The 21,642-nt window shown below is 41.6% G+C and overlaps 1 protein-coding gene across 3 annotated transcripts in view; it reads right to left on the bottom strand.

The window, feature by feature from the left end:
* GTF2I (general transcription factor IIi) overlaps positions 1 to 21,642 on the bottom strand; it is a 78,915-nt gene that overhangs the window by 36,644 nt on the left and 20,629 nt on the right. Inside the window, exons 4-12 of one of the 3 annotated variants that reach the window (XM_056325469.1) lie at positions 16,244 to 16,378; positions 15,739 to 15,922; positions 15,514 to 15,542; positions 14,296 to 14,344; positions 13,534 to 13,577; positions 12,715 to 12,792; positions 5,611 to 5,667; positions 1,886 to 1,948; positions 115 to 216 (exon numbers count right to left, since the gene is read on the bottom strand). In XM_056325469.1, coding sequence (XP_056181444.1) covers positions 115 to 216; positions 1,886 to 1,948; positions 5,611 to 5,667; positions 12,715 to 12,792; positions 13,534 to 13,577; positions 14,296 to 14,344; positions 15,514 to 15,542; positions 15,739 to 15,922; positions 16,244 to 16,378 — 741 coding nt within the window. Of the gene's footprint in view, positions 1 to 114; positions 217 to 1,885; positions 1,949 to 5,610; positions 5,671 to 12,714; positions 12,793 to 13,533; positions 13,578 to 14,295; positions 14,345 to 15,513; positions 15,543 to 15,738; positions 15,923 to 16,243; positions 16,379 to 21,642 lie in introns of those variants that run through there. The other 2 variants (XM_056325464.1, XM_056325478.1) reach the window with 2 other exon arrangements.

Raw genomic sequence — 21,642 nt, 5'->3', positions numbered from 1 at the left:
GGGCTCTTACATGAATGCTCACACCGGCGTGTCCCACCCCTGCCACGTGAAATTGTGTCGTATCTTTTTTACAAAACAAAGCAGAGACAAAATAATCTTCAATTTTTATCTTACCAAAATTGAACTCTCTCACTTTTCTTCTCCCAGTATTGGTGGCTTCGTTAGATGACTCTGTGTTCTTCGGTCTCTTGTTAGTGGGCAGGTAGTCATCATCATCTTACAGAAACATAAAAATATCTGGTTTATGTCCAGAGAAACTCATGTGCACCCTTGGAACTGCTTTGAATTTCAAAGCTCTAATGCAAGTATTGAACTTTAAATTATTATTTTTATGTATAAATGCATCACATTTTGCAACGAATTACTTATCTGAGTAACTTTAGAAAGCTACTGGCCTGCGTAGGAACAACTTGCATAAAAGAGCCAGCACAAGTTGTAAGATAGCAAAGAGCAAAGCTTCATCTGTACTTCCTAAGGAAAATAATATTGTGTTCTGAAACGCAACTGGACATCTCATGACCGTAAAATGACAAAAAGAAATCTGTAAATAAACTGTACAGACATAAACTACAAGTTTTTTCTCTCATTGGAAATAACCTTCCAGTAACAAGTCTTGAAATCCAGTACCTAAGCTGTATCTTGAAGAGCTCAAAGGCACTAAAACCGGTTTCAAACCCATGTAAAATTGATGGATGAAACTGAAATTCATTTAACAGGCTCGAACACACACAGACAGGGGGGAAACTGCAAACCCCAGTTATTTTTCAGTGAGCTGCTACCTTGCCAGTCACTCCCCAACTTGAAACACTACCTTCCCTACCAGTTAACCAGTTTTTAATACTGTCCAATTACCGATACCTGCAACCTTAGAGAAAAAGTAATGGTTCAAGCAGAAAAATTAAGAAAATTAAAGTTAATTTCACACACAGAATAGCATCTGCCCAGGTCACCAACGGCACTTCCTTACGTAGGAAAAGTAATAGTCCATATTGACATCTCTCGCACCTATGCGGTTGCATTATATTCTGTTAAAGGAAAAACTTTTCAGAACATTTTTACTTTTGTGGTAAAGGTTTTTACATGTATACACAGAACTTCTGCTGAGGAAATGTAAGAATTCTTTTAGTGCTGGATTACAAAATGGTGAAAGTAATGCCAGAAGTATCAACTTTGTCCTAAAATGCATCACCTAATTTCTAAATCACTGATTTGGTGGTCTTAATCTTACCCATTCCAGAAGCAAGCTTTGCAAAAGCTAATCTCAGAAGTGTTTTAAAGCAGTTACAGGACACATAATTCACAAATAAAAGAAATAAGCTGACCTCCAACACACATCCTAGCACAAAACCCACAAGGGTACTGGTTAGTGGCTTTAGTGCTATTCAGATGAGAAAGGGAGGTGCCAAGTTTAGTGTTTTTTATCTCATATTTATCAATATGAAACAACTAACATGTGTAACTCATAATTTCTGTTATGGTACAATTCTTCCCAGAAGCTAGTGTTATGTAGAAATTTTATATAACTACAGTGTGCTTGTAAAAGGATGTGCTCTTCAGAACGAATGATGCAAAATCTTTTTAAAACCTAAAAATGCTATTAAATAAGGAGTATTCTTCATTACCGAGGCTTGAAAAATATGCAAAGATCTGTCGCACATCATTTCAAAACCAGCCCAGTAAGTCCAACACGCTTCAGTGCACGATGGTGGTATAACATAGACTTCTGGAGTGGGTATGTTTGCCAAGCAGTGCAAGAATCCAAACTGCAGGCAACGCTGGCACATGATCCTATTTAATCAGTGACAAGTAAGGCAGGCATTGTAAAACATTTTTTTTGGCTGTAAAAACGCCCAATGGACTGAAGTCAATGAACCGGAGAACTAACCTTCGATGGTGACCTCGACCTCCGGATCCTCGCTCGTTTCTGACGGGGCATGCTGGGAGGCATCTGGAGGGGGAAAACCAGGATTGCTGACAAACGCACACGGAAAAGGTTTTTAACCAAGCACTCCATGACTTTGTCTTTGAACTAACACTTGTCAAAGCAGCCCCCTGCATTCACAGCGTGCAACGAAACCAGAAGCAAAGATATCTTACCGTAAGCCTTTAAGCAATTCAAGACCAGGGTACGGAGGTGGGGATTATACTTGCTAAATTGCATGTGCAGCAGTGCAGCGTTGGTGTTATCGACAGTGGGAAAGTCCTTAGTCTTGGCTTAATGGGATTAATACAATCAAAAATATTTTTCCCTTTGATATCGAGGATTACCAAAAACATAAACAAAGGCTCTGTTCCCCTTCAGATGATGTATTTCTTTACCATTTATACAGACTCTTAGCTGTTGCACTGTAATGATTTCTGTAACAGGCTGCAAGGGCAAGAGTGAGGAATGGGAGGGAAATCCATAATCCCGCTGCTTTTGCCAGGGCAGTCGGGACCAACACAATAAATAGGATTACGCCTATCAATACTCGGTGGGAGCAAGAGCAGACTGCGTTTAGCTGCAGTAAAATTTTAAAAAGTGAAGCTAATTATATTGGAAACTCTTTCAAAACTAAGTAGCGGCATATGAAGGAATATATTTTAATTATTCTGGCAGAGTAACGCTGCCCTTGTGCATTCTGAAGAGTATCTTCTTTCAGATCTCTCTAAGCTGGATGTGCATCACTTTGGGAGCAAGTCTGAAGGAATCTCTGTTTCAAAAGCTCTTCACATGATGTCATGTACAGTAGAGATTCAGCAACATCTACTGAGACACCTTAAGTATTTATATTCAAACTATGTCAAATGTATCATCTAGTTCATAGAAAACATTGCATGAGGTTTTGATCTAATGCAGAGTGAGTGCTGGGCAGGTAAGTAGTGAATGCAAAGCACAACAAAAGGAAATAATTGGGAGGGAATGGTCTTTTAGCAGACATGAAGTGTGGTCATAAAAATAACTATCACCTCAATTAATCACTTAGAACCTTTTTTGAGAGCATTGGAAAAGTTTAAAAACAAAAATTAAATAATAATAGAAAAAAACCCAACCATAGTTTTTGGAAATATAAGAACAGCCACAGAGACTGGCAAATGGTTCAGCCAGCCCAGTACCAAATCCCTGAGAAATAGCCGTAATTATGAGAAACATGCGAAAACATCAGAGCAGATGGTAACAAAGTTATGGAAGAAAACTCCCAGATGGGACATCTCTGAAGTCATACTGAACCAGCTGGTTTAAACACTACAGCAAGGGGTTTTTTACGGTAAAACACACACAGCTCCTAAGCAGCAGCCGCCTTCACTAAATGTTGTCGCTCACGGGCGCTGTCTCCTGTTTCTCAAATGTTCTTTCGTTCGGTTTAAAACAACTTTGGATGTGCATCCCCTTAACCCTCTGATTGCTGCACCTCATGCTCCCCACTCCTCCGGTCCCACGGACACCTCGGACACCTGCACCAGCTGCTGCTGGTCTTGGGCATCCCAGGCACGTGGGAATTCTGCCGGTTCCTTTTCCACCCTCTTGTCCAGGTTACTGGAAGGGAAAACCAGGCAAAACCGCCAGCACGCCCCTCTGATGTCTTCCTTGGCAGAAAACAACTGTTTCTGCCAATCTTCTGCATCACAGGCTGTCGCTTTCAGCAGAACTTTAAATGCCAATTACATGTATTTCTTTAACAGAAGAATATACACCAATGACTTCATAAAATCCAAACGCTGTCATTGATTTTTCTTTCTTACTCATTTTTGCGAGGATCAGCAATAAAGAATCTTATTTTACAGAGCCCAGACAAGACAACCTATGCTGCATGCCTACTTAAACAACAAACGGAATTTAAGAAATTTAAGTTAAGACGGTTGTTTGTGATTTTTAGCCACTGCCTATAGACTTTTTCATAAATACTACTTTCACAAACAACAGATTTATTCTATTCAGCAAAACCAGGGTCCAACTTTCAGCATTATTTCTTACAGGAACTTGTAAAGGAGAACAGATTTGAGAAAAGGGTGTGTAACAAAACCCCGTATTCCGGGTTAAATCCAGGTTAAACCTGTATTAAACGAGCCACGCTCAGCATCCGTAGCTATAAAATTCTACATAGTCAAAACCAAAGCAAAGCCACTCAGTCATTTCATATCTTCACGGTCAGTCATAAAGCTCATGGTATTATGCTCAGGAAAACAATTATTTTTTTAAATATATTTCAAATCTCCATATAAAATTATATAAATTGTATGAATATATAACAAAATATAAACCAAAATATGTAACAAATATATATATCTTAATACATATTTATATTTTAAATATTATAAATTTATTTCTTCTCAAATAAGTAGATTTAATAGTGCAGTCAGCAAGAGCACAGAGCTTTATCCTCCTTTATCAAGAAAAACGTTTTTGCGTTTCACGTAAGGGTGCCCTTACCTGTGGTGACACTGCCCTGCAAAGCAGAACCAAGGGGATTTGTTGCACACCGTGGCCCTGACACTTAGGACTCAGGATTGAGAGTCAGGTGCTTGGGCTGAAGCTGTCTGCAGAACGTCAAAGCACTAAAATGTTGGGTGACAAGCATCTTACAAATGCAATTTCTGACTTAAAAGATCGGCAGCTCCCACCACAATTGTTTATAGTAAGCCACAGAGCAGCACCATTTGGGAGATTAAAAGCAAAACAAAAAAAACCCAAAAGCCAACCCTGTGGAAAAGTGGAAAGAGAATGGTTGGAGAAGATGTACAACTTAATTAAAGTGCCATCTTTTCAAATATTTCTGTAAAAAAAATATATCCAATGATGTTAATTTATTCTCAGGAAAAACATTCCCTCTCTCTGACCTTCTACCAGGATTCCCACATCTGTCCCTTCACTGTCATCGGAACCCTGGTGGCTTCCTTTAGACAAACATGAAGTAAAAACCATATACCACCATGAAAATACAAAAGGAACTTTTTAACACCGACTATTCAAAGTAAGGATTTCTGTTAAGCAAAAAATCCAGAACTAGAATGTTCACCTGAACAACATACAGAAAACCCAATTTCTGAATTTTAAGAAGAAATTCGCGGGCTGGACCGACTGCAGATTAGTATTTTTTTGCAAATGGGCAAACAATATTTTAAATAAAAACTGTAAGAAGCTGAAAAAAACCTCCTACAATTCTGGGATAAATTCCTTCCCGCTATTGTTCCAACCCAGTAAGGAACTCCTTCCACCGAGCACAGACGTCCCACATATTTTTTTCCACATGCGCCTGCTCCCCTCATGCACAGCTGAATTAGCAGAGATTTATGAAACTTCATAACTAACCATTAATTGGACTGAATTTCTTGAGAAACATAAATTCCCACAAATTACTTTAGTGTGATCAACCTGATGCTCCTTTTTGACTCTAGAAAAGAAAGGAAGGCGATTCCCTCCTAGGTGTCTCTCTCCTTGGACACCTGAAAATGAAGGCAATGGAAATTTTCGCTTCTTGAAATTTAATTTGAATTTAATTCACAGTTTAAATTTGAAATTGCAATTCCAGTACCTTAACTCTTACTTCAAGTGAAGGAAGTGGACCCCTGGAAAGTTAACACATGCAATTCCCCAAGCAGATGTCAGAAAAATACAGTGGAAAGACCTACCCGTGTAACTTTTTGCGAGGGCGATTTTTTCATCCATCTCCGATGTTTCGGAAGGGCCTGCTGGGGAACAAAGGCATTTATTTTTTTTGTGAGAGAAATCTCACAGCAAACGCATTTTTCAGGTGCACAGAGAAATTTGCCAAATCACTTTTCATTTATCACGTACTATCTAGAATACTGAACTCAGGGAAGATGGTGCAAAATAGGAAAAATTTATAAACCCTTCCTTATCCAGTTCAACAGGGTAAAAATGTTGAGGGCCTGGGGGCAGGGTGTGCATTCCATGGGATGCTGAACAGCCAGAGACTCACGCGGAACAGCAGGTTTTCAGCTCTTTTGGTGTTAATAAACTAATTTTAAAACACGAAATGTCGATGGTTCTGCCCTTTTCCACTGAATTCTTAATCAGCTAAATCTTTTCCCCGTTTGCTAAAAATTTGTATTCCTAGGGGGTCCCTTTCTGACTTTACCATTTCTACCAACGTTAGGCAAATTCAGAGAGATTAAAATCATTCACCGCACTCCAAGGCTGTTTGCTTCTCACCACAGCCGCCCCTTCGAAGGCGATACACGGACCGCTTTCACAAGGCTGCTGCAGAAAGCAGCACGCAAATGACACTTAAAAAGATTAAATTAACACCCCTAAAATCCTCCTGCTTAATGCACCGGTGCTCCTGCAGTTACACTGAAAGAGGGAACTGCTTACAAGGGCTTCACACTGAGCCACGGACCATTCTATACCACCGAAACAGTATAGGTATACAAAGGTATATATACCTTTATATACTTATATATATATATATACACACACACATATATACACACATATATATACACACACACACACTCCTCATATATATATAGGTATATAAAGGTAGCCTATATATGGCATATAGGAACGTCCTGCTACGATTAACTGCAGCTGAAGGCTTTGGACTAATTACTAATTGTGCCGTATAAATCAAATCTTCTCTGTGTTCATTCGCAAAAGGGATCTGCGGAAGATCACCGAGCTCCCCAGCAAGTCTGGCTGTTCAGAGGTAGGTTTGTAAGAGTATCAGCAAAGCTTATTAATTGCTTCACAACAGAAAAGCTGTTGTTAACTAATAGGGCAAGTGAAAAAATTTAAGCTGTGTTTCATATGCACAGTAATTTGCATAAGAAATAATTTGCCACAATCAGACGCTGGAAGTATTTCAGTCAACTGAATGTACGTACGCAGCATCAAATATTATGAGTTACTCAAGAAAAATGAGTATTTAGAAAACATGATTATTAGGTCGTTACAATAATGCTGACTTGAGATCGTCCTGCCTAATCTGATTGCTCAGATTCTCAAAGGGATTTTAAATTAACAGGATTTCAAGTGAGGAGCCTATGCAAGGTTCTTTGTTTTACATGCATCTCTTTCAGTAAGTGCTGCTTCAATCTGCTGTCACTTTTTCTTTGCTGGGGCAGGGAGGGGGGGGTTTGGTTTTTTTTTTTTCCTAATTGTCTGTTCAGCTCAGAGGAGCTCCCTGATTTGGTTTTAAAATACAGCTCCAGAGCAGGATGGGCAGATCCCAAGACGGGAAAAAGCAGGAGGAGGAGGAGGATGGCAGAAGCCAGGGACACTGGCAGTGCTCTAGGACACCGAGGAGAAATGCTCATCCAAAAAGCAGGATTTGCACCCATGATGGGTGAGTGGGAATAGAACACAGCCTCCCTGGGCACGCTGGAAAACATCTCCATGGACTAAACTTGTTTTTATTTCAATAAGCATATTGAGTGCATGCAGCCAGACGGGTATGTCATTTCCTAAGGACTCCTCTGAACATGCAATTATTATAATTCATAATGCACTGACACGCAGAAGCATGCATGCCATTATAAGCAAATATCCTATTATAAGCACACATTTTTGTGTTTATTCCTTTAATTCAGAAATCCTGACAGGATTGTTTTTCCTACATATTCTGCGGTAGTCTCGATACTGCATTATTTACATGCTGTGACACAAATAAAAAAGGAAAAACAGAGTCCGACACATTCAAACTTGAAGAAAGATTTCTCTAGTTAAAAAGAGACACTCACTAGGCTTACAGCCCTTGGGATTAAGCACAGAGTATTCAGTACTTTCAGCTTTAATACAATGAAAACTACAGTACATGCAGTAAATCCATCAGATTTTTTAAGTGACCCACACAGACTGTTTTATGAAGCTTTTTTTTTTTTATTATGAAGCTCTGACAGAGGGAAAAAACAACATGAAAAAATTGTTTCAGAAATTAGAAAGTGTAAAACAATATATCCCACTAGCTTAATTTAGTAAAGGCTAGAAAATTAAATTTAAAAGAATTCGGAAAGTTCTACCACCAGGAGATATTAACAAAAGCAGATACATTTCCACCTGACTGCACTCATGCACTTAATGGTCAGACACACACATATCACATAACCAAGAAAAGCAAAAAGGTATGGCGGTAACCAGACCAGAAGAAGTTCCATCTAAGAATAAAAGTATGAGGAAATCAGGAAAAAAAAAAAAAAAAGCAAGAGAACGCCAGAGACAAAAACTTAACTCCACAGCAGCAGGTAGGATGCAGGAGGGAGGATGGACACAAAGGTGGGAGATTTAATTACTAAAACCACAGGACACATTAGAATCTTGCAGTACAGCTAAATCTTGGGGTCCAAACTCAAGACGTCCAGGCAGAGCTAAGCAGCATCACCCTGCACCAGAACAAGCACCAAGCAGGCTTGCCAGCTGACGGCCGGCTCTGCCACCCAACACAGACACCCAGGAATTCTCTAACAGACGAAAACTGGGTCTTGCATGAGCAAACACCTTGTTACGTATCGCACCTACACCATGTGCTGGGCTGGCACCTGCACTGAAACAAGACCTTTGTAAAAAGATGTCTATTGCCATAAAGTGTACGCTGCCGAAATGCCTCTTACAAAGATGTCATTTTTCACATTTTAACAATGCCTGTAAAAACAAGAATCACGTCACTCCCTCGGCAGCCGCAGCTACTCCTGCTGCTCACCCACCAACAAACCCTTCACTTATGCCTTGTTCAGATCCCTCAGCCTGTTCCCAGTGGATTACACCCGAACACTGCAGTGCCAAACCCGTGGCACTTGGCAGAAGGAATGGATTTATCATCTTACGGATTAGCACCGTCAGCGATGCTCACTTTTCTGGCGACACAGATGGCAGCGATGTGAGCAAAATGTAATTCCCAGGGTAGCAGCAGAACGCTTTTAGGAAACATGACATAGTGCTTACTTGTTTTCTCCATATATTCTCTGGAATGTCTTGGTTTAAGACGGTGCGACTCACACTGTGGGGTTAGAGCACTGCCAGCCCAGCTTTACAGCTTCAGCCCCATTAAAATGGATGTTATTTCTAGTATCATCTCCAAAGGAGGAATATTTTGTTGTTAAGACACACCAAAGGCATTCATGACTTTCACCGTTCCAGAGTGAGAATAAAAGCACGGTTTACATTCCCGTTCTGGGCTTGAACGTCAGTATCTTCCCGCAGAAGATACTTTCAGTTTCATTTGGTTTTGGATGAACGTTCTGTATTTTAACTGCCTCACTAATCTTTCCAGAAATTCAAAAACTGACAGCACTGGTCAACCACATGGTGTTTTAACGGGAAAAGATGTCAGGCAGTTTTTATACACTTGTAAGTGGTTTATAAGCTAAACCAGTCCATTCAAGGGACAGCAGTCTAGAAGCTGACTCAGCCAGCTCGCAGGATGCGCTCTTTACAGCCTTTTCCTTCCTCTTCCACTTCTCTTGGGTTTAACTTCAAGGCGTCAGTGGTAAATTCACAGGAAAACACGCCTCTGAGGAAAGGGTCGGTCCTTAGTCAGCAAATTGCTCCGTTCTGCATGGGCTGTCTCCAAAAAGCCTTGCTTTACTCCGTGCTGATGAAGGGGATTGAAGGTGGCACAGATCCCCAAGAAATTCTCTTAATGTATTCTTGCTTCTTTGTAAATTGAGGGGGGGGGGGGGGGGCGGGGAAAGAAAAGTATAGCTCCTAATTCTATCATGCTAATTGATTCAGAGCTGCTCTCATTCTGGCACTGATATTTTGACCTCATTTTTTCCATCAAAAGCCTTCAAGGTAGTCTTGCAGGCAGCCTTCCAGTCTGAAGCTGGGATGCGGGTCTACTGATGTCCAACACACCAGCTCAGCAGCCCCCCGCCTGCAGGGAAGCCCGTACAGAAGCTGGGAGGGTCTGCAGGCACAACGAGGCATTTGCATTAATGCAAATTAAGGCAGTACAGAGCACATGCCCTGCTGCTTGGCTTTAGGCTCGCACGTTCCCGGCTGGTCTGGCAGAACAGAACGCCGGTCCCTCTGCAACAGCCATGGAAACACATCTATTCCTACAGCGTAGTAATAGGCTTAATCTAAGAGTACAAACCACAATTCAACCACTGAACTCAGAAACAGTATTTTAACTAACATTTCTTTTCATAAGAGCCATAGTAAGTTGGTACTTCTAGATAAGGTATATGCAGGACTATTAACTGTAACAGCCGGGATGCTCCAGTATGTGCTGTTTAGTCCTGCAGATCTCTGCTTAGTCCTTTTCCTCATTTAAGCAACAGTCAAAATCCAGACCTTTCTTCCACAACAGGTTGTCTTTGGTGTCACTCAAAGCATTTAACACTGGAGTGACATTCCCATCTGTCCAGGACACTGGAAAAAACCCACCCACTGCCACCAGTGCCTACCGATGGAAAAGCACCCCTAACGCTCTGTTGAACACCCATATGCAGTTTTGGATGGCTAAAGTCCCTATTTCTCAGTCTTCTTCTTGTGTACTGCTAAAACATTTCTAAATTTAGTAATTCAGCATTAACTCGTGGAGACACCCAAACGGTGCAGCCTGCTCCAAGATAATAAGAGATTAAAAGAATGTCCACCTACAGGTGTAATTTTCCCCGTGTTTGATTAACGGGGGAGTTTTGTGCGCCACCGAGGCAGACAGCGCTATGGTTAGCATCACAGATTGGTGAGAAGAAGCAAACTCTCAGGGAAAAAACAATAACCGTGAAATTTCATCAGTAAATCATTTTCTCCAAGAAGCCCGAAGCAGATTGCTGTTCTCTAACAGTTAAGTTGTTTTTTCTCCTAAATCGATAAGCCTGGCTTTTGCTGTGGGGTATTTTTAGTAAGAAGGGTGACCCTAGCCATTTTCTTTTTTTTTTCTTTCTTTCTTTTCTTTTGCAGTATGTCTCCACAAAGGCAGCGCTGGGCAGACCTGCATCATTCCTCAGGGATACACCTCGGGACAACTGCGCTTGTCTAAGGCTCGCGGCTCTGCACCACCACGCACACACAGACCCCTGTACGCCTCTGGAATTTATAGCGCTCCGCACCTCCAGCCACCCTGGGCTGGAATCTGAGCAGCAGGAACTTGGAGAAATGCAGGGGACAAAGAAATGCAGGGGACGGAGAAGGAGAAATGCAGGGGACGGAGAAATGCAGGGGACGCTGCTTTCCTGCGGGGTGACATCTTCAGCTCGCACATGCCGGTGCTTTTAACCATATACACACTCTGGTCTCCTGTTCAATGCAAGTCTGGAGGGCTACGCTGGGAGAGGGGAAAGGGGGAGTTATTAATCAAGCATCATTTCATCGGAAAGATAAATACCAATACCTATTCCTCTCCACAAATCAGAAGGTTTAAATGGAAAGTTCTGTAAAAGACAATAGAAATGCCACCCCCCCAAATCCATATTGCTTAGGCTGCGCCGTGGAAGCATACTGCATAAATGAGATTTTTTAGCTCGGACGTGCTGCGCTACAACAGGTGACTATTCTGTAAGGAAGCGATTTCAGTACAGACTCGCTTCAAACAGCATTGGACTGGCCAACTTCTGACATTGCCTTTATGCATGAAATGGAAAGCCACAAAGGGCTGGAAAGCAAAAAAGATGACAGGACTTGAGCTTTAGAAGAAACAATGATTAGGTTGTCTCAAAAAAAGCATCTATTTTCACTACCTTAGATCATGCCTGTAAACCCCCCCATCCCCTGAGGCCAGGCAATGTACAAATAGGAACAAACCATTATCCTAACACTGGAGAATTCACCTTTCCAATCCTGAACTCGACCAGTGACGTTTTGCAGGGCTGTGCAGTTAAGATCTCTCTGAACAGCACTCGCACACTACTTGAGACTACCGAGTCCACAATCCTGTAGTTAGTTAGTAGAGCACATTAGAAAATAATCGCAAGAATCTTTGTGTCTAAGCACAAAAAACATCATCTCAGTAATATATAATATTACAAAATGAAGGGATAAAGGATGGGCTGTTTCACACTTCGTTGTTGACCATGCAGCTATCCTTCAAAGGTGCACGGCAGCTTGCCCGAGCTCTTTTGCATTGCTCAACTAACCTAACAACAAATGCAAACAGGCTGAAATAATCAATTTAGGGTTCTAGTTATTGTATATTCCCATTCATACTCATGACTTCTTAATTACCGTTCATTTCAATCTACAGACATAACCATTTCTTGCTTTCCACAGTATTATCTGGATACGTAGAGATGCCTTCAAACATGCACACAACCCAAGTCATACGGACCTCACGTTACACTTTGTCTATAGAAATAAACCTTTCAAGATTTCAAGACAATTTTGACACATACTGGTCATTCCATACAAGGGAAGTGATTGATAGACCATAAAATTTACTGCAACTTTAAAGAAGCGGTTGGAGCGGTGCTGTGGGCAGTATTGCTGTTGGCGTTTGTTTCCTGTTTAAAGAGGTCACTGGAGTCGGAGTCTGCATACTGGACCATCAGAAAAAACCCAAGCAGTTCCAAAGCCTCCTGGAACTTCTCCCTGAGCCCAAACACACACACATGGGAATGCTGAAGTTGTACTTTAGCTCTTTTGGCATTGTTCAGAACAACCGAAATGATAGCCAGTGCGGAAATGTTGTATCCCCACAGAGCTAAGCACTGGCACATTTAATGACCAATAATAAGTAAAAACAGAAGCACACTTAAAAACAGCAACACTTAAGCAATCAACCCTTTCATGAGTTGATTATGAGATATATTATATTAATGAGATAGTATCATTACCTGGAATATTATATTGATAGTAGTCAGGATCATCTGATTCTTCCTTCACTGTTACTGTTGCCATTTCTAAAGAAATTCCTGTAGAAGCAACAAAGGAATCAACTACGGAAACCAATAATAACCAGATTCTTAAAAAAAATCCAAACAAAACAGCTACCAAGATCCTAGCTGGTGTCTACTAAAAAAAAAAAATATTTTGAGGTGCTGAGACACTAAACAACTGTTGAACTAAAACAGCAGTAACAAAGGGACCTGCTGGTTTCTTGCATTTCAGTTTGGTCACTGTCAGAAAGGATTCAGGCTCAAATGTTTCCCTACAAACTCAGTATCCTTGGGCATTTTTTTTTTAAACTGATAAATAACACATTGTGCTATTAGTTATTTATTTATTTCCATTTTAGCTAGAAAACAGACGATATTTTAGGTCTTTCTTATACCTATCGAAAGGTCGCTTTCGATATTTTAGTAGCATTAACAAATAAACCGAGTTTTCCTCTCCCCATCACAAACCAATCTTGAATCAGAACAAAACAAAGAACAAGAGGGTTTTTCTTCTTCTCCACTTTACTTACAAAAATACCTTATTTTAGGCTACCAAATTTTACAAATCTCCTCCTCCTAGAAATGGAAACATTTGGCTAAGGTTCAATACTTAATAAAAACTCCAGCTGCAAAGAGGACAATTTTAAGGAGAGAAAAGTTTTTCCTTCTCATGAAGGATGGCTCTCTGCTGCTTTTTTTCTTGGAGCTTCCCATCTTTGCCTAAATTCAGCCTTTGGAAGAGAAACTGACCATTTCTTTGCAAAATTTTGAACCTACCAGAGTCCTCGCTGGGTTCCGTTTTCACTTGGATAGGAGGACAACTACAAGAATAAACAAATCAAGCACATTGTCACTATAAAAAAATAAACAACACATTTCTGGAAAGTTCCTCAAGCTTTACAGGTTTGTCAAGCAAAATCAATCTCCCACTATTTTTTCCCCCAGTGTTTTTTTTCCCCACTAGGAACACAAAAATAAAAACTCTGCATCTTGGCTTATCTGATTTATCTCAAGGAGATTGCCAGGAATCTCCCATCCCTACATTTTTGGTATGTACACAATATTCAAAGCACGTTTACCATTTAATGAGAAGCAAACTCAGAAGCACAGAAAACTGATCCCTGTTTTCATGTAAACCAATTTTTTATTTATTCCAGACATAATCCCTTCATTTACTAACAAAAAAAGTTATTTCGCTTTTTTTAATTGAGGAGGGGGAAGGAAGCAACATTAAATCTGTTCCCCATAGCTGCTGGACCATAAAACATGACAAACTCACCCCTGACAGATAGACTGTGAATTAAGAACACTCATTGGGCTAATTAAACCAAGGGGAAACTTTGCCATCTGTTTAATTCTCAAGTTTCCCCACAAATAACGGTCAAAAGAAAGACAAAAATTCAGCTTCATGCTTTTTATAATCCCAGGCAAGCAAAAGTTATCCAAAGGTCAGCGGGACAGCAAAAGCACATTAAGAGAAAGATAAACTATATAGTAATACATAGTTGATACAAAAAAACTACATTATTTTAAATTCACCTTCCACCTGGAGGTATAACTGAATGTGAAGGTTCTGTCATATGAGCTCCTGAAAGTTAAAAGACAATCTTTGAATTTCCTGCACTCTATTTCTCTTAAATACAAATTGAAAATGTAACATTTATTTCACGAACGAAAAAGCTGATCCCATTTTACAAGCATATGTGCCTATTTTCTGTATTCAGTTAACGAGGGCGAGATCTCATTAAATTGTTTTATTAATATATAAAGCAACACCAATATACAATTACTTCAAATGTGCATTTCACCATGCTTTTCAGTGCTCCCTTTCATAAGGCTAAATGAAAATCTTGGGAAACGAAGGCAAACAAATCTTTCACCTCAACTCTGCTAGAAGAAAATGGACCATTTGATAGAGACTCAGCTTAGCCCTAATTACAGCCAGACACAAATAGGTTATGTTTTTAGAATGTCATTTACCACCCTGAAAACCTGCCTTGCATTTTCAACAGAAATATATTATTACCACAACCTCTATAATTTCCCACTCTCCAGATCTCTCGCTGGGCACGGGCAGCACATTTCTGATTTCACTAACCCAGCATCAACTACTGGCTCTTTCACCTGAGAAAGTGAAATTTCTTTTTTTCACTATATTCCTATACAGATTGCTTCATCCTCTCCGTAAAACAAATCCTCACATATATGAATTCTGCAAGTAAAGCAACGTGATCCCATGAGAGGAACAGGAGGGATTTCTTCTCAGCTAGAAGGGAATCTTCGCAGTTTTAAAAAATCTCACTTTAGCTCAGATCTTTTAAAATATAGAGGCCTTCATAGGAACTACAACACCCAGCCACTTTAGAAGATCAAATTAATTTAAAAAATGAGATATAAGTGCCGTAATCAGCTACGCATTGGAACACGGAGCACTGGAAAGTCTTAGCATCTTCTAAAAAGGCGATGCAGCCCTCCATCAGTTCACTTCTTTCCCTGTGATACTATCCAATTCACATTACATTTAAATTCAGTAAAAGGAGGAAGAATATGATAGAACAAGCTTTATCTCTAATTAGTTGCTCCTGGCAGAGCGCAATAAAGGATAAGGTTATAGCTCCTTAAGTAAGGCACCTCACAGTCTAGGAATTTCTGCACAGTTTGCCACTTTATCCACGTGACCAAATCTTGTACCTATATTGCTGACTAAATTAATTTTTTTGATCTGTTTCTGTTTAGTCTGAGTAAGTAGTAACTTACCTAGGTGTTTCTTTGGCTCTAGGAAAGGCCTGTGTGGAAATACGGAAAGAAAAACCCACAGCTTTAGCAAAGGCATCGTTACTTACTTGGTAGCGTAACATTAAAGAGAGACCACTCCTGTTTAAGAGAAACAGGCTGCAATGTATTTAATTAAAATTAACCTGACTTCATTTAAGTAGAAAGCCAAAGTGGACAGACAGAGCAGCAGAAGAAAGACCAAATAACCTTTTGATGATAAAGGAGATCCCAGACTTGTTTTCCAAAATCCATTTCAGGGTCGAAGCATCGTAGTTCGCTGGGTGTTTAAATGCCAGCCCTTCAGGCAGACCCTGCACCACGACGGCAGACTGGTCCCTCTGGATCTTCTCATATGGCACAGGCACCACTGTTGACTTCCCTAAAGCTTTACCTGGAGAAAGAAAAAAAAAATTCCACCATGGTTGTTTCGAGGTCAAGAATGCTCAAGAAAAGGACAAGTCCCTGTAAAACTCATTATTCTGGAGAGAACTGGAGCGAATATGCAAGGTGCAGGGGCTCACATCCCACAAAACACACCAAGAAGAAAACTATCCAATATACAAGTATGGTTTAGAATTGGCTACTAGAAGTTAAACTTAACACCTTAACAGCAGTAGAGTTAGAAAGCTAAGATTGTGCAGTACTTTCTTCCCAACTGCAATAAATATTTAAAAATGCAGAACAGCTCTTTAGAAGACTTTAAAGGACCCACCATAGCAAAAGCAGAAGAAGTCCTCCACTGACTTTCTGAGGGCTTCCAGTTCCACAATATCCACCGTCAGTCTGTTTGCAGGTAGTACAGTCTTCGTTTTCTGCAGTTCTGCAGCCCCCTCCTCTTCCGTAACACCTTATAAAAATAAGACAACAATAATAAGTTATTAAACCTCCCAGTGCCTAGTCCCTCCAGTTCAGACTACAGACAGTTGGGAAGGATTCCTGCCAGAAAACCCTAAGAACTTCTTTGCCTTAGAAGCAAATGCACTTGTCTATGCACGTGAGCAATTAGCAAATTTGAATTTACATCAAAATTATTACATCCTCCTTACAACTTTTATAAATATCACCCTCGGAGGTGTAAGAATTAAGCGACACAGCTTTTTTTTGGCATGAAGAAGTAGAAAACACAATTCATCTCAGAAGAGGATAATACAGTAGAAATAAAATGCAAAACTGCCAAGAAAAGGAAGACCAACAGAGTCACCAGGGGAAGGGTGAAATGCCTGCGTGGAGGGTCCCACCGCTCCCTAGTGCCGTGCATGATGCCTTACATAGCAGTTACACAGCAGTTATGTTCTAGCCCGTTTTGTTCACGCTGTACGTGCTTAACTCTTTATGGAAGGGATCTGACTTTTGCCACAAGAGCTCCTCTACCTTTCAAAAGACATGTTAAGCACACATCTCGTCCAGCCGACCAGGAGGAGCTGCAAACAAGCCAGCATGCAGCACACATATTTCAGCCCTATGCCTTGTTCCAGCCTCTGAGCAAAAGCTGCTGCAAAAGGAGCGAGGGAATGACAATTCCAATCCCCAAAAGCAAACAGAAGCGACCGTTGAAGGTGGCAGCCTTCCTTTACCAGCGCCCCAATCTTGCCAAGATTTCCTGAGAATCACTCAGCAAAACAACAGGGATATATACATCATATCAAAGAAAAAACATGGGAGATGCTCCGGTGTGCAAGGGTGATCAGTGCTGAGGCTGCCCTGGCTTCGCCCTCAGTGAATTTTACTATCTAATTCTACGCTAATATAAGAAAATAAACATCAGTTTGAACAACTGATGACACACAGGTTGTGAAATAAGCTGAAGCAGTGATGCTTTTAGTAAAAAACACTTTCCTCATCTTAAAAACTCCCGTCTTCATTTAAAAGAGACTCTCTTCCTTCCTCTGCAGATCACACGTCTGCTTTGTGCCCTGGAAATCCACCTCCACGTAGCATCTACCTCTCCCAGCTGCTCAGACCTACAACTTCTCCTTGTTCTGCAACGTGACAGGGCCCACTGTAACACAAAAAATAATGCAAAACCAGAATATGATTCTATACCAATAACACAGGTGTTTAATTAAAGACAGCTTGTAAGGTCTTCCTGCAGACTGGGGGTAAGAGACATCAGCTCCCATTTATAGCTACATGCAATGCTGCTTTCTGGATGGATTTTTTTTTTTCCCTACATAAGAGACTGATTCACTGAAAACGCCTTTACTGCCAGTAGCTTCTCAAGAGTGTACCCACACTTTCTAAAAATAACGAGGAAAACAAAAATAAAATGACGACACCGCTCACTTCCCATTAAGATGAAAAGCAAAAAGACACAGCAATTTTCCTACTTAACTGGAAAACGTTGTTACATGATTTTTATCCATATTCTTAAGCTCACGTTAGGCATCTACCTCCCTATCTCTCCCGCATTTGTTGGCCAATTTCAATCAAGTCTGACGAACAAGATCAAGTCTCAAACACAGGAAGATTTACAAGAGCTCTGCACAACTTTGATCTGGTTGATCCCGATAAATTGTGGAGTGATGATGATAAGGATAGGAACAGAAATGATGTACTGAACGGGTGCTACAAAAATGGAAAACACCCTGAACATGCTTTTTATGAGTTCACCTTCCGAAGGTTTTTTTGATGACCATGGCTACCCATCCAACCATCCAAAGCCCATTGAGTACGAGTACGGCAGTTCCCAAAACTCAGAACAGCAGTCAGATGATGATGCTGATGATGAACAGGTAGGTAGAGGAATTCAAAATCATGACCTGGTTTATATTTAGTAGAGAAATAGAGATTAAAAACTAAATAACCACCCCCAGCAGCCATCCATCTCCTCCAGATGGTGGTGCAGAACCGGTGGGCAGTCTCCACTTGCTGGAGGTTACAGGGTTCTCTTGAAGCCCCCACCCCAATTACTGGAGCACTGAAGAAGGATTGAGGCTACACTTGGGAGAGGATGCCTGTGACATTGTCCTGGTTTCAGCTGGGATGGAGTTAATTTTTCTCTGGTAGCTGGTGCATTGCTGTGTTTTGGATTTGGTAGACAATGTTGACAGCACACTGATGGGTTTGGTTGTCGCTGGGTCATGTTTTCACTAAGTCAAAGGTTTTTCAGTTTCTCAGGCCCTGCCAGTGAGATGGCTGGAGGCACACGGGGAATTGGGAGGGGACACAGCCAGAACAGCTGACACAAACTAGCCAAAGGGCTACCCCATGCCACATGATGTCATGCTGAGCATATAAAGCTGGGGGAAGCAGGAGGAAGGAGGGGGATGTTGGGCGCGATGGCATTTCTCTTCCCAAGTCACCGTTACAGGTGATGGAGCCCTGCTCTCCTGGAGATGGCTGCGCACCTGCCTGCCCATGGGACGTGGTGAATGAATTCCGTGGTTTGCTTTGCTTGCGTGTGTGGCTTTTGCTTTGCTTACAGAAATTTCTTTACCTCAGCCCACAAGTCTTCTCGCTTTGACTCTTCCGATCCTCTCCGCCATCCCGCCAGGGGGGAAGTGAGCGAGCAGCTGCATGGGGCTTAGTCACCAGCCAGGGTTAAACCACGACAGTCCTCTCTGGTGCCCAACGTGGGGCATGAAGGGTTTGAGCCAACAACAGATTTGACAGGAATGTGCTAGTCCAAATCCATAGCTGTTACCGCTGTGTAGCTATTAATCATCTGCTTGCCATGGGGCTTGCTTGCCTCACTGTGTATTACAGGCTAGTGCTCGTTAATGGCTGGTTTTTTTAATTTTGCTGCTCGCTGTGCTGCTGATGATCCTCCTGTGCCGTGCCCAGGAATGTTTTGGTAACAGCAACAGCGATGTGCCTGGGCTGGCAGATGGCCAGGGCATCGCTGCTGTGCCGCCCAGGCTGGAAGTCCAGCGTGACCTCCAGCCAAAGGGACCTCAACTTGGGGGTGAGTCCACCTGGGAGCAGCACACCCCAAAGTGGCTGTGGCCATGGGTAAGCCCATGCCAGAGCAGCTACATTGCAAAGTGTCTGTGGTCATGGTTATGTCTGTGCCGCAGCAGGGATACCTGCAAAGGGACTGTGGCCCAAGGACAAGTCCATGCTGGAGAAGGTACACCTCGAAGCATCTGTGGCTGTGTGTAAGCCCGTGCTGGAGCAGGTTTGCTTCTGAAGGGACTGCAGCTGTGGGGAAGGCCACGCTGGAGCAGCATCACCCTGATAGAACCACGGCTGTGGCTAAGTCCACGCTGCAACAGTTATCTCCCTGGAAAGACTGCAGCGTGTAGCTGAGGCTCCACCTGGAGCAGGTACAACCCTAAGGGACTGCAGCCTGTGGATAAGTGCAAGCCGGAGCAGGGACAAGAGGAGGATTTCACTGTGGCGTTAAACCCCATGAGCTGGTCCAAAGGGACCAGGGGTGGAGACTGTAACGGATACATTTTTAAATTGTTGTAAGCCATGATTTGAGTTGCATGTTATAGGAATTACTATAGCAGGAACCATGACAGAGGTGCAACAAGACCTCATGGGGAAGAGGGATGAGGGGCTGTATTCACACCATAAATGACTCAGAAAGGCTGAGGAATGGTTATGTATGTGCATTCTCCACAGCTAGGAGTATACCGCAGGATTAGTCCAGTTACTCTGCAAAAGCTATTCCAGATTTAGCAGGATTACAATGACCCAGCTCCTAATAATCCCCATTTTGCACTGAGAGTCCATATATGATTGAGTGTCTCTTATGTTCCTGTACTATCCAGGTGTCCTGGTTATTCAGAACACTCATCACTCTTACCTGTCCTGGGTTACTCTTACCTGACCGAGTTTGACAGCCCAGTCTCCCACTTGGCCAGAAAAGGAATCTCCAACCTGCCACCACCCTTATAAAATGGATATACTATAAAACAAATAGGCTACTTTAAATTAAAAAAGAGCCCTCTTACAAAAATCTTTATGATGGAACAAAAAAAATCAAATACTTGACATGATCCAGTTTTAATTTGGCCATTTTTTCTTGTTGCATGGGAGCAGTTACATAGCGACACCCTGCCCTCTGTACGGACAGATGCTGTAGCTTCTTGCCTTCAATACATGCTGTTATGCTTATAAACTGATGAAGACAGTTACAGCTCAGCAGTGTTACACAGCACTTACTCTGAAGGTTCACTAAAGCATCATCTGAGCACAGCAGACTGAAATAGGGCACAAAGTGCATCTGTCTTTAGAGCTCCTGACCCCAAGATAAGGGGAATGCTGCTGTTGGGAGGGGGCAGGCAGCACTTCTCCTGCAGAGCAAAGTCACGCCACAGACAAGCGATAAAAACATCTCACCCAAGAACAGGAAGCAAAACCCAAGCTGTAGAAGAGAAACAATTTACTCAACTGAAATTTCCTCAAAAGTGTGACCTGAAGATGAGACGCAAACACAAAAAAGCTGGTAGGATGCAGTATCTGAAGCTGATGAAGCTCAACACTCTTCCAGCAAAAGAGCTGTCAGTCCTGTGATATATACATCAGATGTGTACAACATCAGAAGGTTTTTAATCAGGTGGGGTTTAATCACCCAGGTAGAGAAAGCCAAGAAATGATTGTAAGAGTATGAATGTCACCCCTGCACAGACACTCTGAGAGGCAACTTAAGGGCAGCAAAGATTTTATGACAACGCTCAGGTACATATATTTTACCATTTGTGCTTATGGAAAATAAGTTTCTGAAAATAACTACGAGCAATGAAAGAGGGAAAGTAACTGTGTGTGTGGCTAAAAGTGTTTTGCTTTGTTTTATAATGCATCCCCCCAGTTCATCTGTGAGCTTTTTATGGCCATCCAGTTTTACAGTTCAGGAAATTGGACAATAACCTCAAATTAAAGGAAAAAATCATTTTATGGTTATCAAAGGATGGTTTAAACCACAAGAAAAGCAAAGCACCTGAGGCAGAATCTAAGAGTCAGGGAATTTCAAAAAGATCAGCCATCTACAGTAATTTTCTGTCTGTTTATGACCCCGAGGGAACGAGATGGGTGGTCTCCACTGGAAGGTGACTGAACTTTCTTAGCAAGGTTTGTTTTTTTTTTTAAATTAGCTGTTAACTTCATACCCCTTGACTGGCTAGGCAGAGAGAGAACATGAAAGGTTTCCGACGAGCAGGATGA

Source organism: Falco biarmicus, chromosome 1 (genome assembly GCF_023638135.1).
Source record: "Falco biarmicus isolate bFalBia1 chromosome 1, bFalBia1.pri, whole genome shotgun sequence".
NCBI classification, from domain to species: Eukaryota; Metazoa; Chordata; class Aves; order Falconiformes; family Falconidae; genus Falco; species Falco biarmicus.
Note: the sequence above shows the minus strand (reverse complement) of the source record. Positions and strands in the feature narration are given on the sequence as shown.